The sequence below is a fragment of the Leopardus geoffroyi genome, chromosome C3 (assembly GCF_018350155.1).
Source record: "Leopardus geoffroyi isolate Oge1 chromosome C3, O.geoffroyi_Oge1_pat1.0, whole genome shotgun sequence".
In the NCBI taxonomy this organism is placed as follows: domain Eukaryota; kingdom Metazoa; phylum Chordata; class Mammalia; order Carnivora; family Felidae; genus Leopardus; species Leopardus geoffroyi.
In genome coordinates, this window is record NC_059338.1 from 54,995,882 (window position 1) to 55,011,696 (window position 15,815).

At 36.9% G+C, this 15,815-nt stretch overlaps 1 protein-coding gene and 1 long non-coding RNA gene across 15 annotated transcripts in view; one reads left to right on the top strand and one right to left on the bottom strand.

The window, feature by feature from the left end:
* DNM3 (dynamin 3) overlaps window positions 1-15,815 on the bottom strand; it is a 559,650-nt gene that overhangs the window by 93,336 nt on the left and 450,499 nt on the right. For 7 of the 14 annotated variants that reach the window (XM_045452909.1, XM_045452903.1, XM_045452907.1 and 4 more), the window contains one exon: window positions 7,917-7,928. The exons of the other annotated variants lie outside the window; for them this stretch is intronic. In XM_045452909.1, coding sequence (XP_045308865.1) covers window positions 7,917-7,928 — 12 coding nt within the window. The remainder of the gene's footprint in view (window positions 1-7,916; window positions 7,929-15,815) is intronic. 14 annotated transcript variants of the gene reach the window in all.
* LOC123585108 lies at window positions 8,004-12,599 on the top strand. Its single transcript, XR_006705914.1, has 3 exons — window positions 8,004-8,432; window positions 10,736-10,926; window positions 12,088-12,599. It is a non-coding gene; the product is annotated as an uncharacterized LOC123585108 (long non-coding RNA).

Genomic DNA, 15,815 nt, shown 5'->3' on the forward strand with positions numbered 1-15,815 from the left:
AGAATGAAGGAAATAATAAAGATTAGAGTAGAAATAAATGATACAGAAAGTAAAAGAAACAATAGAACACACTGATGAAACCAGGAGCTGGATCTTTGCAAAGATTAACAAAACTGACAAACTACTAGCCAGTCTCATCAAAATAAAAGGGGGGGGGGGAGGAGGGAGAAGGAGAGAAAGGACTTAAATAAATAAAATTACAAATGAAAGAACAGAAATAACAACCAACACCACAGAAAGGATTGTAAGATAATATTATGAAAAATTATATGCCAACAAATTGGCCAACTAGAAGAAATGGATAAATTTTTTTTTAATTTTTTTTTTCAACGTTTATTTAGTTTTGGGACAGAGAGAGACAGAGCATGAACGGGGGAGGGCAGAGAGAGAGGGAGACACAGAATCAGAAACAGGCTCCAGGCTCTGAGCCATCAGCCCAGAGACCGACGCGGGGCTCAAACTCACGGACCGCGAGATCGTGACCTGGCTGAAGTCGGACGCTTAACCGACTGCGCCACCCAGGCGCCCCTGGATAAATTTCTTGAAACATAACCTACCAAAACTGAAGCAGGAAGAAGTAGAAAATTTGAACAGACCAATTACCAGCAGTGAAATTGAATCAGTAATGAAAAAACTGCCAACACATGAAAGTCCAGGACCAGATGGCTTCACAGGTGAATTATACCAAACACATAAAAAGGAGTTAATACTTATTCTTCTCAAACTTTTCCAAAAATAGAAGAGGAAGAAAAACTTCCAAATTTATTCTATGAGGCCAGACTTACCCTGATAACAAAACCAGATAAAGATACCACACAAAAAAGTAAACTACAGGCCAATATCCCTAATGAATATAGATGCAAAAATCCTCAAGAAAATATTGGCAAACCAAATCCAACAATACATTAAAACAAGCATTCATCAGGATCAAGTGGGATTTATTCCTGGGATGCAAGGGTAATTCAATATTCATAAATCAATCAATGCGAAACATTACATCACTAAGAGAAAGGATAAAAACCATATGATCATTTCAATAGATGCAGATAAAGCATTTGACAAAGTACAATATCCATATTTGATAAAAACTCTCAAGAAAGTAGGTTTAGAAGGAACATATCTCAACATACTAAAGGCCATATATGAAAAGCCACAGCTAACATCATATTCAATGATGAAAAAATGAGAACTTTTCCCCTAATGTCAGGAAAAAGACAAGGATGCCCACTCTTTCCACTTTCAGCCAACATAGTACTATAACTCCTACCTACAGCAATCAGACAACAAAAAGAAATAAAAAACATCCAAATTGGTAAGGAAGAAATAAAACCTCCACTATTTGCAGATGACATGACACTATAGAGAGAAAACTTAAAGGCTCCGCCAAAAAACTAGTAGAATGGACAAATGAATTCAGTAAAGTTGCAGGATACAAAGTCAATGTATAAATATCTTCTCCATTTCTATACCCTAATAATGAAGCTTCAGAAAGAGAAATTAAGAAAAAAATCCCATATATAGTTGCACCAAAAATAATAAAATACTTAGGAATAAACTTAACTAAAGGGTGAAAGACCTGCACTCTGAAAACTATAAAACACTGATAAAAGAAATGGAAGAGGACACAAAAAAATTAAAAGGTATTCCATGATCATAGATTGGATGAACAAATATGGTTACAATGTCTATACTTCCCAAAGCAATCTACACATCTAATGCAACCCTTATCAAAACACCAACAGCATTTTTTACAGAACTAGAGCAAACAATCCTAAAATTCGTATGGAACCACAAAAGACCTGGAATAGTCAAAGCAATATTGAAAAAGAAAAACAAAACTGGATGTATCACAACACAAGACTTCAAGTTATATTACAAAATTATAGCTGCAGTAATCCAAACAGTATGGTACTGACACAAAAATAGACACATAGATCAATAGAGCAGAACAGAAAGCCCAGAAATAAACCCACAACTATATGGTCAATTAATCTTCAATACTCTTCAATACTCTTCAATTAACCTTCAATAATGTGCGAGAATATGCAATGGGGGAAAAAGACTGTCTCTTCAACAAATGGTGTTGGGAAACCTGGATAGCTACATGCAAAATAATGAAACTGGACCACTTTCTTACACTGTACATAAAAATAAATTCAGAATGGATAAAGGACCTAAATGTAAGACCTGAAACCATAAAAATCCTAGAAGAGAGGACAGGCAGTAGTTTCTCTGACCTTGGCCACAGCAATATCTTTCTAGAAAAGTCTCCTGAGCAAGGGAAACAAAAGCAAAAATAAACTCTTAAGACTACATCAAAATAAAAAGTTTCTGTGCATCAAAGAAAAAACCAACCAAAGTAAAAAACAACCTACTGAATGGAAGAAGACATACAGATGGCCAACAGACACATGAAATGATGCTCAACATCATTCATCATCAGGGAAATGTAAATCAAAACCATGATGAGATATCATCTCATGCCTGTCAGAATGGCTAAACTCAAAAACTCAAGAAACAACAAGTGTTTACGAGGATGTGGAGAACAAGGAATTCTTGTGCACTGTTGGTGGGAATGCAAACTGGTATAGTCACTGTGCCAGACAGTATGAAGGTTTCTCAAAAAATTAAAGACAGAATTAGCCTACAATCCAGTAATCACATTATTGGGTATTTACTCAAAGAACATGAAAACACTAATTTGAAGGGATATATGCACCCCTATGTTTATTGCAGCATTATTTACAATAGCCAAACTAGGGAGGCAGCCCAAGTATCCACTGATAGATAAATGGATATAGATGTGAGATATATATAAATATCACACATCGGAATTCAGCCATAAAAAGAATGAGAAACAAAACAGCAAACAAAATGAAACCAAGAAACAAACTCCTAACTATAAGAGAACAAATAGTTAGTAGAGGGGAGGCAGGTAGAGGGATGGGTGAAAATAGGTAAAGGGGATTAAGTATACACTTAAATTGATGAGCACTGAGTAATATATGGAACTGCTGAATCACTATATTGGATCTCTATATTGTACACCTGAAATGAATATAACACTGTATATTAACTACACTGGAATTAAATTTTAAAAAAATAAAATACTGTGAGAGAAAATATGTCAAAGCTGTGAAGACAAAATTATTCTCATTCCTCATTAACTAGAGTGAAGTCACTTATTTTGGACACAACAGAGGAAATAAAATATATAAATAAGCCCCAAGAACACTTCAGAAGTCCCTGTTCTATCTGTGAGCTTTCTGAGCAACGGAACAATTCTTGCTTTTCTGTGAGTCTATTTGGCAAGATCAATAAATTTGGGAACATAACATAGATTCCAACTCACTTTCAAAGTCTTCTGCCTCCAACTTAACTGCCCTTTTATCCAATGGATTAAGATTAAAGTCATAGAGTTCAAAAACTAAGCATTAAGCAATGCTCTTTTAAGACAGGTTTGTCAAAAAAGAACCAAAAGTTTATTGGTGTTGCGAAGGTTGAAACAGACAATTCATTTTTAGATGCATATGGAACTGAAATTAACACTTTGAGGCTAGTGAGTTTTCATTTGTTCTTTTCATTTTAATAATATTCTTAATTGGGTTATGCATAAATTAAGCAAATTTGATGGGCTCTCCTTAAATCCTAGGGAAATACATTCGCTAATCAGCTTCTCTAAGAAAATCAAGGAAAGCACATACATTTTTCAAAGAAAATAAATAGCCCTAATTGAGCTGAATATATCTACACTTAGAGTGTTCTTATTTGCACTTATGCATTTTAAATATTAGAAAGGAAATGTACATTATGATACTGTACTGTTTGCTTCTTTACAGGTTTGGTAATGGGTTTTCAGTGCCTATGTACAGTCTCTCACATATGACCTATGGCAAAAATTTAGGAGTTGAAGGTTGGCACAGGAGACGAGACAAATTATCATGGATTTAATATCTATGTTCTTCAGTGTGATATATTTTGGTGACATTTGATCTGGCACACTCTATCTTTGTAAATGACTGCTAAAATCCAGTGGATCACCAAAAGAAATACTCTAGGTAGTAACTACTTTTCCCATTAATGGAGACCAACAATGTCTAGACATTGTCTACTTGTCTTCTGAATGTTTAGGAAATCACTAGACAAAGTACTTAAATGTAAAACAAGAGTTTAAATCTGATTTTTCTTTCTTCTCTTCTTATATAGCAAAGCCCTCCAACGTGTACAACATTATTGCATTTAACCTAACCAGGAGTTAATAAAGACTTAGTTTTTAAAAAATTGTTTTAGCATGTTTGGTTCTATTTCTCCTTTTCAAATACTCCTTCTCTCTAGTCAAGGCAGTCAACTTAATACTTATGCTCGGAGAAATGTAAGAATCCTTTACTTTAAGAAGACTGAAGTAAAATGGGAGTAAATTTCTCTTTCAAAGGTAATAAAATATTCATAAGAGAAGAGATTAAATATAGTTTCTCCACATAACTTAAAACTTTTTGAAGCATTCATTGCTGAACTTAGGATTCTTTTGATTAGTTTTCATTTATGCTTCTGTACCAACATCATTAAAAAACTTGAAAGCTTTTGTTATACAATTTTATTCTTTATTATTTCTCTACCTTCAATTTGCCTAATATCATAGATATTTAACAAAGTCTTTAATACAGAAATAAAATTTAAGTCTCTTAAATTCCTTGAAATGCCTGCCAAGACAGCGCATCAAATTAAAGAAGGAAATTAAATGTCTACTCTCTAGGACAAACCATGGAGATTACTTTTTACCTGAAGGCCTCTGTTCTGCAAATGACATTCTGACTTACATTTGTGTACAACAAATTAAGAAAAAGAACAAAAAACGACCCCCGTTAATGTATGTATTTCTTCACATTCCCAAAACTGACTCAGGAAATCCTAGACTCTTGTCTCCCTCATGAAGACATGGACTTGGAATCCATGGTTCAGGGAAACCCCTCTAAGGAGGAGACAGACTCTACCCTAACCAATGTAGAGTATCACTATGCCAACAGGAAAACATTTTCAAAAGGAAAAATAAGTAACGGGCCTGGAAGGAAATTTTTTTTAGCAACTGTGATCTCCTCACGAAAGGAAAATTTGCTTTGCTTTTTAAGGAAAAATAACAAAATACATATAACTGTTCAAAGAGAAACGTGAACCTTGGTGTTTTATTCCATCATGATATAAATCTAAATGTGCATCTATTATAAAAGTTTGTTTTCCTGGAGTTTACAGGTTTAGCTCCCAAATTCTAAGCATAATCTAAACGCGGCTAAAGCAGATCAGTTTAGTTGTTATTGAGAAAATGAATAGTAAAGTTGTTCCATACACCTCAGAATATACATGTGTGGATGTGTGTATGGATGTGTGTGCATTACATCTAATGTACGTGGGCAGATGAATCCATTCATCCTGTTCATCTAAAGAAACATTAATTTAGCAGACTTCATTCTCTTTAGAGTCTGGTTAATATGATAAATAATAAAATGCCATTCCATAAATAAACAATTAGCCATTGTGAGTCTAAAATGAGTCACCTTTTGCAGCTGGCTCACGTATATGGCAGGCAACAAGTTAGGTATGTTGCCTTGGGGACAATTCAGAATAAGCATTCCAGAATTAGAGGGAAAAAAGAATCTCATATTCTCCTTTTGAAGACTCCAGACCTATACTCTGGAGACAGCACAGCTTGTATTCCAGTGTTTTCCATTTATACTGAAACTCTAAGCTAAAGGAAAATAGCATGCAGATGTGCTGTTTGTGATTCGAGGAGGCTCTTTCGTGCCAGAGTACATGGTCAGTATAATGATCATATTTTAAAAGTATTAGCATTACATTTTTTCACAAACTATCACTTATTCCTAACATAAACAATGAAAAATTAAGGCCTAAGGGCAATAAATACCAGCACCTCCAATGTAGCCACTCTTCAACTAAAAATCAAAACAGTCAGGGCTTGCATCTTTAATGCTCTTCAACTGACACTCTGGCACCTGAAGATACTCCCTCAGCATTAGACCAGGTTTTCATGATGCAGGTGGTGGCTCCAGGTGCCTGAAGACCCTCTAGGATGAAGGCAGCTTCCTCCTAGAAGCTCCCTTATGAGCAGCAGCCTTACAATTTGGGGGTTTTAGTGCTCACTGCATTATAATTATTTGAAAATCAGTAAACTCTATTAAACTGAACACTGCCCAGAAGAACTTGACCAAGCAAGACACAATAAACGGAGAACTCCTGCTATGGAGAAGTGTTTTCTTTGGGGAATTTTACAAATGCCTTTAAGTCATCAGTGAGTCACTAGTGAAAGAGGCAAATCATAAATGCTTTTCCAGTGGTCTAAGGGTTAGCACCTCCCCCCAAATGTCAGCAGCTGGTTCCCTGATCTTCAGCATGCACAGGCTGGGTATTCGTGCACTCACAATTAGCTCGTGGTACTTAACAAACAAACAAGAAATGCAGCATATGAAATTCTAGATAGAGACTCAATGTAAGTGAACAGACCAGACCAGACATGGTTATTACTCAAGAGCTGGTATAAACACTAAACTGGGGGGTTTTATATTTTGTCCAAAGGTTTTTTTCTAGTAGTGGTAGTATTAGGTAGAATATTATCCTTAACTTTGTGTAAGAAATCTCTAATTAATTTCGTAAGCTACCTGCTATATTTAAAAAGTGACCTATTAGTGAGCTGAGTTCACCACCTTGCTTCTTCACAAATGTCTATCTTGTACTTTTCTTGTATTATTTTTAACTTTATTAAATATTATTACTTGGGCCATAAGTAGTTATATCCAGATATAAATTTATAAAGTGACACATTTTCAATACCAACCATTTATTTCAACGTATTCCATAACAGCACATTCCATCAAATTAAGCTGCAAGATTTCCCACATTTGTTTTACATTCTATATGTATGGCTTATGAATAGCAATTTTGATGAATTCCAGCTGCTTTAGATATGCAGGCAGCCCCTTATAGAACAGATCTTTTCAATTCTTATTGTATTCAATGAGGCCCATTTTATTAAGTGGGCCACCTGGTAGGATAAAACACTAATAATTCTCCACAGAAAAAATGAAAAACAAATCACCCTGCTAAACTTAAGACCATCTTCCCTAACTATGTTACTATCATATAACTAATATAAGTGAGAAGGAGTTCTAATCCTTTGGAAGAACTGAATTTAAATTTAAACAAGCCAGCAACCTTATGAATGACTCAATTGCTCATTTATCTAATTACAATAATAACATTAAGATAATTTTCACCATTGGTGTGTGTTGCCTGGTCTCACAAATCTATCGTGCACACTCAGTCTCCTCCTCCATCCCCCACACCCTCCCACTTCCGTCCAGCTGGAATACATCAGGGTGCAGAAGCCAAGTCAAATGTGAACCCCACCCTCCTCCATCCATTTTAAGGCACCTTCAAAGCCAGAGCACTGATCTAGTTCAGTTTCACCAGCAAAGCCAGCCATCCTGCTATTTAAGACTCCAGTTTGGGGTTTTTATAACTGCACATTAACATGAGAGCTTTGATTTTTGGTCAGAAACTTCAGCTGCACTGGGTTTCATCAGACTGTTGTACCCTTTCTGCAGAAGAGTCCTTATTATTAAATCTTCATAATCTTTGCTCTCCGTGTCGACCTCTTTCCTCATACCACCAACCTTTCTGAACTACCATTCAATAACCAACCCTAAAGAGCGTAACGTTTCCCTTCCAAAAGGTCAAAACGGAACCGCCATTATGCATGTTTTCTCCTTTGCACACCCTGTATCATTTGTGCACTGTCGCAGACAACAGTCATTTCAATGTGCACAGAAACGCTCTGGCCAAGATACATGCAGCGGGGGAGGCGGGGTTGGAGAGAAAGAGGAGCTGCGATAGGACAAAGAACTTACTTTGTTGTTCCCCTGTGCACGTAGCCGCAAGGAAAAAAAACAAAAAAGAAATATGTTAAACATAAACTTATTTAAAAATTGTAAGGTTTTTCATGCTAGAGCAAAATCAAAACAAATAATTTAACTATTCACTGACATCCCAGACACACACACAGCACCCCGAGCTCATGGACAAGTCAAAGAATCCACTTATATTAAATGAAATCATGTATTTATAACAGCAGAAAATTATGACAGAGACTTCCCCCCTTCTTTCTGCTCGGAATCCTTGGAGTATGGAGACCTGGCCAAAAAGCACTGGTTTGAATTGGTAATAAGTGAACTGTTAGCATGAACGGCAAAATAGTATGTCAGCTTGCCCTTTCCTGACAGCCCCTCCTCCAACATGCCAAGCAGTGGAAAATTTCATCAGCCAATGCATTTTTAAACAAACACTGCATCCTTGGTTTCAAAGAAGGTGGAAAAAGAAAGGAAAAGAGAGCAGAGGAAAGGAGTGGGTGGTTCTGGGGAGACAGGGTAAGCAGACCAAGTTACGACCTCCATCTGTACCATTCCTCTACTTCATAAATTATGCGTTTTGTCTTGGGTTGGCATGGGAAGTGAAAGCTGTATAGTGGGGACGTGGCCAAAATAAACACTGATCCACATTCAAGAAAATGGGTCTGGAAAGGTTAGTCACAAAAAATGTAGTCGTTTCTAAAAGAGACACTCTGGATAGAGACACAGAGAGCAGCCAGTGACAGGCGGCGGGCAAATGGGTCTCCTGTTTCAAACTGGAGCTGCAAGAGTATGATTTATATCAAACAATTTAACGCACATATGGCTTAAAAAAATAAAATGGTGATTCATTACTCCCAGGGCAGCCGAGTCCTTGCAGGGTCAGATCCTGTGGGGAAGACGTGATGGGATATGGGCAGGGAACAGATCTGAATTCGTCTCACAAGGGGCCCAAAAGGAATTTCTCGCTGAGATGCGGAGTTGAAGAGAGCTGGTAGTAAAGTGTGTGCATCTGTGGAGGAGGCTGAACACAGGGTGCAGTAACAGGTTGGGCTGGAGATCTGGCATTTACTTTTAAAAGAGGATGTGGAGGGAGAAATACTCCACACAGAAATTTTCGGGAGAGGGGCAATGCCAACTGGTGACCCTGGGGAAATGTCTAATCCAAGGACCATCACGGCCATCATATTTAACAATGATATCAGTTTAAAGACACCGATACAATAGTGTAGAGAAGCTTCTTGGCATTGTGAGTTGCCATGATATAACTGTTAACATCACTGGCTTCTACGGAGACATAAATAACGGTATAAGAATGAATGAAGGGGGGAGAAAAGAGTCTCTGTAAGGAATCTGCCAACCGTTCAATAATGCAGTAAAGATCCCCACAGAGTTTTATCAGGAATAAAATACTATTTTAGAGAATAACAAGACCCCGGTTCTCCAAAGAAGTGCAATATTGCTGAAAATACCTCAAACAGATGGAGTTTATTGAATTCCACAGCAGTGCAGCTTTTGATCTACCAAATAAGTTTCAGGAGTTCAACCAAGTATTTTTGCACATTAGGGAATGACTGGCTTCTCTGCTCGATGGCAGATGGTTCTGTTTGTGGTGGCAACAGTGATGTCACAGAGTAGGGGGCCTTGATCCTTAAATATGAGAAACATCCAAGTGGAGGACATGGTGTGGCTTTGCCATTTCTTGTTTCCTTCAATCATTTCCCAATTGTCTATTCTGAGAGAGGCATAACAGTCATGAATGGTGAACCATAAATGTTTTATAATTCCTTCCACTACACCGTGTGGCAACAGTTTATGTTTAGATCACGGCAAGTACCTCCACTGAAGAAAAACTAAACTCTTCAGAATTGGTCATGAGGCCGCTCGATGTTCTGTGGGAAGCACGGCTGAATAAGCTAAGAATAAAGTGATGTGTAGTCAGACTCAGCACGGGCATCGTCAGTCTTGTGTTATTAGATGGCTGAATAAATAAATGCATAGGAGTGGTCATCCCATACTAATAAATATTTACGGAGGTCTGGGGGGCATTCCTCTTCTCTCCCTAGAATGACACAGAGACCCTCCCCCCAGTTGTTATTTGCCACAGAGAAAAGTTCAGTTTTAGAGTCTATCCAAAAGGAATTTCTGAAGTCCCCAAAGACTTCATTTATTGAATGCTTTCAACTTCCAGAGCAGTCCTATTAATTATAACTGGGAAAGTCTTGGATTCAGGGGTATATGAAGTTTCAGGTGTTTCACTTTCTACTGCCATTTTTCATCACTTAAGAAATCATACCCTACAGGTGCCTGGGTGGCTTAGTTGGTTAAGCTTCTGACTTGGGCTCAGGTCATGATCTCACGGTTTGTGAATTTGAGCCCTGCGTCACGCGTAGGCTCCGTGCTGATGGTGCAGAGCCTGCTTGGGATACTGGCTCTCTCCTTTCTCTCTGCCCCTCCCCCACTTGTGCTTTCTCTCTTTCAGAATAAATGAATAAACTTTAAAGAAAGAACAGAGGGGCACCTGGGTGGCTCAGGTCATGATCTCGTGGTCCGTGGGTTTGAGCCCCGCATTGGGCTCTGGGCTGACAGCTAAGAGCCTGGAGCCTACTTCGGATTCTGGGTCTCCTTGTCTCTCTGCCCCTCCCCCCCCCTCTCTCTTTCAAAAAATGAATAAATGTTAGAAAACAAAAAAAAATGAACAGAATCATACCCTCTAGGGGAGGACCATCTATCTATACAGTCAATGGAAGTCTCTTAAGAAGCTCTGCAGTATTTAATTTAACAAATAGGCAATACTGAATTTGCACCAAATTTATTTCCAGGGCATCCGCTACTCTACAGTTGGCTGCTTTCAGATAGCCAGCTGGCCAGTATCTGAGGGCAGGCTTGTGAATTCTCACTTTCCCTGACAGCCCCTCGGGCTCACTCCTGACTGACAGATTTCTAAGCCAGCCTGTCCACAGGGCAACATGACCCCTGTGGACAACAACAACTCTGCTTCCTTAACCAACAGGTAAGGAAATTCTCCCTCATTTGCCTAAGTCCCATTAATCCTTTGCAAAGAAAAAGTACTAAACTGGGGAGTGCAGCTTCATGGACCATTAATGATTTTCAGCAATAATAATAAAGGCTACGTGGCATTGAACACATTCACTCAGTTGCAGGCACCAAGCTAGATGTGATATGCAATAGTTCTCATTCAGTCCTATAAAATCACGCAGAGGAAGGTATCGTTATTTTGAGTTTAAAAAAGAATACACAACTGACGAGTTAAGTAACTTGCCTGAACCACAGGGCTAATAAATAGAAGGACTGGGATTCAAATATGAGATAGATCTGACTTAAAATCTCCTTCATTTCACTGCACACAAAATGTTCCAAAGAATTTGGAATCCTTTAATGTTATTTATACTTTAAGTCCTACTATTAGCTGACAAAACTGTGCCAAAAGATCAGTCATTTTTTATACCTTGTTCTTTAGATTTTAATCAAATTTCCATTTATTTGTATTCACACTTACTGATGCATGCACATAAATTTTTACTATAAAATAACTTTTAAAAGTTCTTTAATTGTAGCCTACAATACTGATATACACACACTTTTTATCTGTTTCATCAGTTTAAAAAAAAGAAACCAAACCAAAATACTATTAACTAATTCCATTAGAAACATCTTTAATTTGAAATTGTACAACAATTTAATTATTTAACAATATAAAATTTTATAGTGGTTATAATTTCAATTTAATGGCCAAAGGAAATAGAAGTTAAAGAAATAAAATTCCGCTAAACCCAAATTCAGATTTACATATATCTTTAAAGTATTGTGGCTTCTCAAAAAGATCAGGTGACTGGTAGAATGCTAAATTCGTGGCTCAGAGAGGTTATGTGTAAGTTCAGTGTCATATTGGGAAACTGAATCCAGGATGCCTCATTGAGGGTCACATATTATACTGTTCAAATAAGAAGTCTACATTTTGCTTTGGATCCAGAACGATTAAGGGGCAAAAGGTAATTAGAAAATCCACATGGGAATATAGATGGGCTGTGCATTTTATATATTCGCTATAGTTTCTACCACATTGTAATTATTTAGTTGCATCCCTCATTTCCACTAGACTTGAAACTCTTATAAAGTAAGAACTGCATGTTTTTTATATTCGAATTTCTAGAGACCACCATAATGGTGATGGATGAAGGGAAGGAAGAAGGGAGAGAAGAGAGTGGAAGAGGAAGAAAGAAAGAAAAAAATCTGTAGAAAACTCCAAAAGAAAAAAACAGGTAATAGAACATTATGATATGAATGACATAAAAATATTCTTCATGTGGACATGATAGAAAAGATATGATGGGGAAAAGCATGTAATAGAAAAGTGTGCAATCTTAGTTGGAAAAAAAAATGTATCCAAAAACAAAATGTGGAGGATGGCTGTTTATCTAAATGAGGCTGAAATTACACAATTTTTAAAAATAATCTTTGTAGATTTTTTCCAATAAAAATCTTGTATAAGAAGCAGAAAGTTTTGAGTCTTGACTTATGTCCATGTATGACAAATGTTTCATTATTAGAATAGAGATTGATTTGCTGTCGACTCAATGGTTTATTGATACAAAACCCAAATGACTCTCCAGAAGTCCTAAAAATTTACTTACAGAGAGATATCTGTTACTAGGTTAATCTGACTTTTTCATCAAATCTAAGTTAGGAATAACTGTAGCTAAAAGTATCCATCCCTCCAAATCTAAGCATGTTCACAAAATGAATGTTTACATAAGCATTCTACTTAGATTGCTTTCAGTAGTTAGCTGCCATTTAAACATCTGAAAGTCAAGCAATCGTGTAATATAACCTCTACAACTACATGGTGCATAAGAAATGCAAATGTTGTTTATGATGAAAACTGAGAAAAGCAATGTTCATGGCACACTGCCAAGTTTAATTTCCTGTCATGTCTTTGGCATACAGTAAAAAACCCCTTTGTCTTGATCGTCCAAGCAACTGTACCAAAAGTGTACTTATAAACAGAAATGATATTAAAAGAATCAAACAGATCATGTGGGACAACCCTAGATTTGCTTAAAATTGAGCATTCTGATAAAAAATAGCAAATGTTTCATTGAGCGTCTTCTTTCTGTAGAGCTATGGATACATGAAAATCCCAATTTATAAAAACAATTCACCAGAGATAGGTAATTTTGCTTTGCCAAGACATAAGAGATGTATTGCATAAGAGATGTATTGCATAATTTCTTTAAATACCAAAATTGTCTAGTATATTTAAGATAAGTTTGGCAAAATCATGACTGAAGAAAACATTTTCACAAACATTACAATTGCATGGTAGGAAGACACACACACACACACACACACACACACACACACACACCACTAATATATAACCAATATAATATTTTATATAACCAATTTTCTATTATTTGGTAGATAGAAAATAGCATAAACTATTTATGATCTCACTGGACTACATTATAATATTTACAGTGTTTTAGCTCTCATCTTAGTAGGCTGTGATGAAAATGATAATTATCATCATCATTATTATAAATATATATTTATTTATTTTAAGAAGGGGGAGGGGCAGAGAGAGAGAGAGGAAGAGAGAGAATCTCAAGCAGGCTCCATGCTGTTAGCACAGAGCCCAATCTCAAAAGTCTAACACTTAACCAACTGAGCCACCCACGTGCCCCACCATCATTATTATTATAAATAAAAAAAGAGTGCTTGCTTGTGTCCACCATATTCAGTGCTTTCCCTGCATTCTCTCACTTTATCCTGTCAACCAAGCTATAGGGGACTCCTGCTATTTCCATTTTAGAAATGGGAGTTTTGAAACCTAAAAAAGCTAGGTAACCTTCCTAAGATCTCACAGCTTCTATGTGAATTTCTGGAATTTCAGTCTAGGTAGTTTGACCCTAAAGCCTGTGCTTGAACACACATGCTCTACACCTTCTCATAGTACCCAGCCTTATAAGACTTTTAAAAATGTAAATCTTATGTCACTAACTGGCTTGAAACCCTCTAATGGCTTCCCATCTCACTCAAAATAGAATCGAATGCTCACCACTTCCTTCAAGGCCAATACAATCTGCCCTTGACCACTCTCTTGGAAACTATCAACCACTTCTGTCCTCCCTCACTGTGTTCCGGACTCACTGATTTTTTGCTCCTCTAAGACACTGAGCTGGCTTTGCACTTGTTAGTCCTCTCCACAAATATTCTTCTTCAGACTTCCATTTCATTTACTCAACTCTTCACATGGGGCCTTCTCTAATCATCTTTACTAAAATAAAGCTTGCCTGCCCTTTTCTCACTGTCTGTCCCTTTAATATTCTTTATTTTTTTTACAGACTGTATCGTGCTCTTAAAATCCCACTATATAGTTATACAGTTATCCATTCACTTGTTTAATGTCTGCTCCTTGGGGGTATGACCTTACTGTTCACCTCTGTTGCCCTACTGCCTAGAGTGGTGCCTGGCAAAAAGCGTGTGCTCAATACGCTTTTGTGGAATGAATGAATTAAAAATTAAGTATATGTCCATTTTTAATACAGAATGTTTGTGAAATTGAACACACTACCATCAATGGATAGGGAAGAGTAATAAGAAATGATCAGAATTAACAACAAAAGTAGAAGTGGTACTCTGATTTTACAAATGATTTCTCATGTGCAGTTTTTAGAGTAGCATATAGCTATGTAAATATGTATGTACACAACTGATAAGATTTGGACAATTATGGAAATCATATAGATACCTCTGTACTTGGATATCACTAGGAAAGGGGCTTGTTGCACTTCACATGGGAGAGCATAGGGTTATTGTGGGGGAGGGGTCATTGTTTTAGGTGCTAACCAGACAAAGGTAGGTTGGGATAGGGTTAAGAGGTCTATGTGTGAGCTAAATAACATCAATGAGAAGAACATTTTGGCATAAATCCTCAATCACTTACCTCTGGAACTTGGTTAAATTCCAGTGCAACCTCAGGGATGTGGTCAAGTCTAAAGTTCCCCTAGAGACGCCTCATTTCTGCCCCCCTCCCACCCCCCGCCACCGGTGCCCATATTTCAGGCTCTCCTGAGAAGACTCTTCGTATTTGGGGCCTAGAAATGACCTGACTTGTCCTATAAACTGATCTAGAGCCAAGTAAGCACCAAAAGGTCAAGCTGGACTAAATCCCCAAGGCTGAGTCTCTGAACTTTTGTTCTGAGCAGACACCTGGATAGTGCAGCATCTCAAGGGGAACAGTGAGTAAGCAGTGAGAGCCACTCATTCGCAGAGTCTGCTTAATGGTGTGTGTACATATGTTGGGTGGGACTTTTGAAATTTAAATCCAGACGTTTTCCAAACAAATTCTGTTTATTAACTTGAACGAGAGAAGTGACTTCAAATACTTGAAGTGTATTTATAAAGATAAGTAGGAATTGCGATATAATGTTTTTCTTCTTTCACACTCCAAATGCCATTAATCAGAATTTGAATGCAGATATAATTTTGGATTCAGGTACTATAGACATAGTGAAAGGAATTTTATAAAAATAAGTATATTTTTAAGGCTATGAAATAGTGTTATGACATGATATATATGGCCATGGCTATATGAAGAATGTTATAATCCACTATATGACTACTGGGACAACTGTGGAAAACCATAAAAAAGCCATATAAGGAAAATAAAATTTTAAATTAAAACAGAGAAACTCTCTCTGTGTCTGAGATTGGATATATTATGTTTTATGGCAGAGTAGGACATTTTCTCTAACAAGTATATTGATAAACTTCTTAAAATAGAACCTAAGGGAGAAAAAGAAATATGAAGCGAATTAAGTCAAAAGAGAACTAGTTTCTCCAGTATACAGTATGTAGAATTATGTCTTCTTAAAC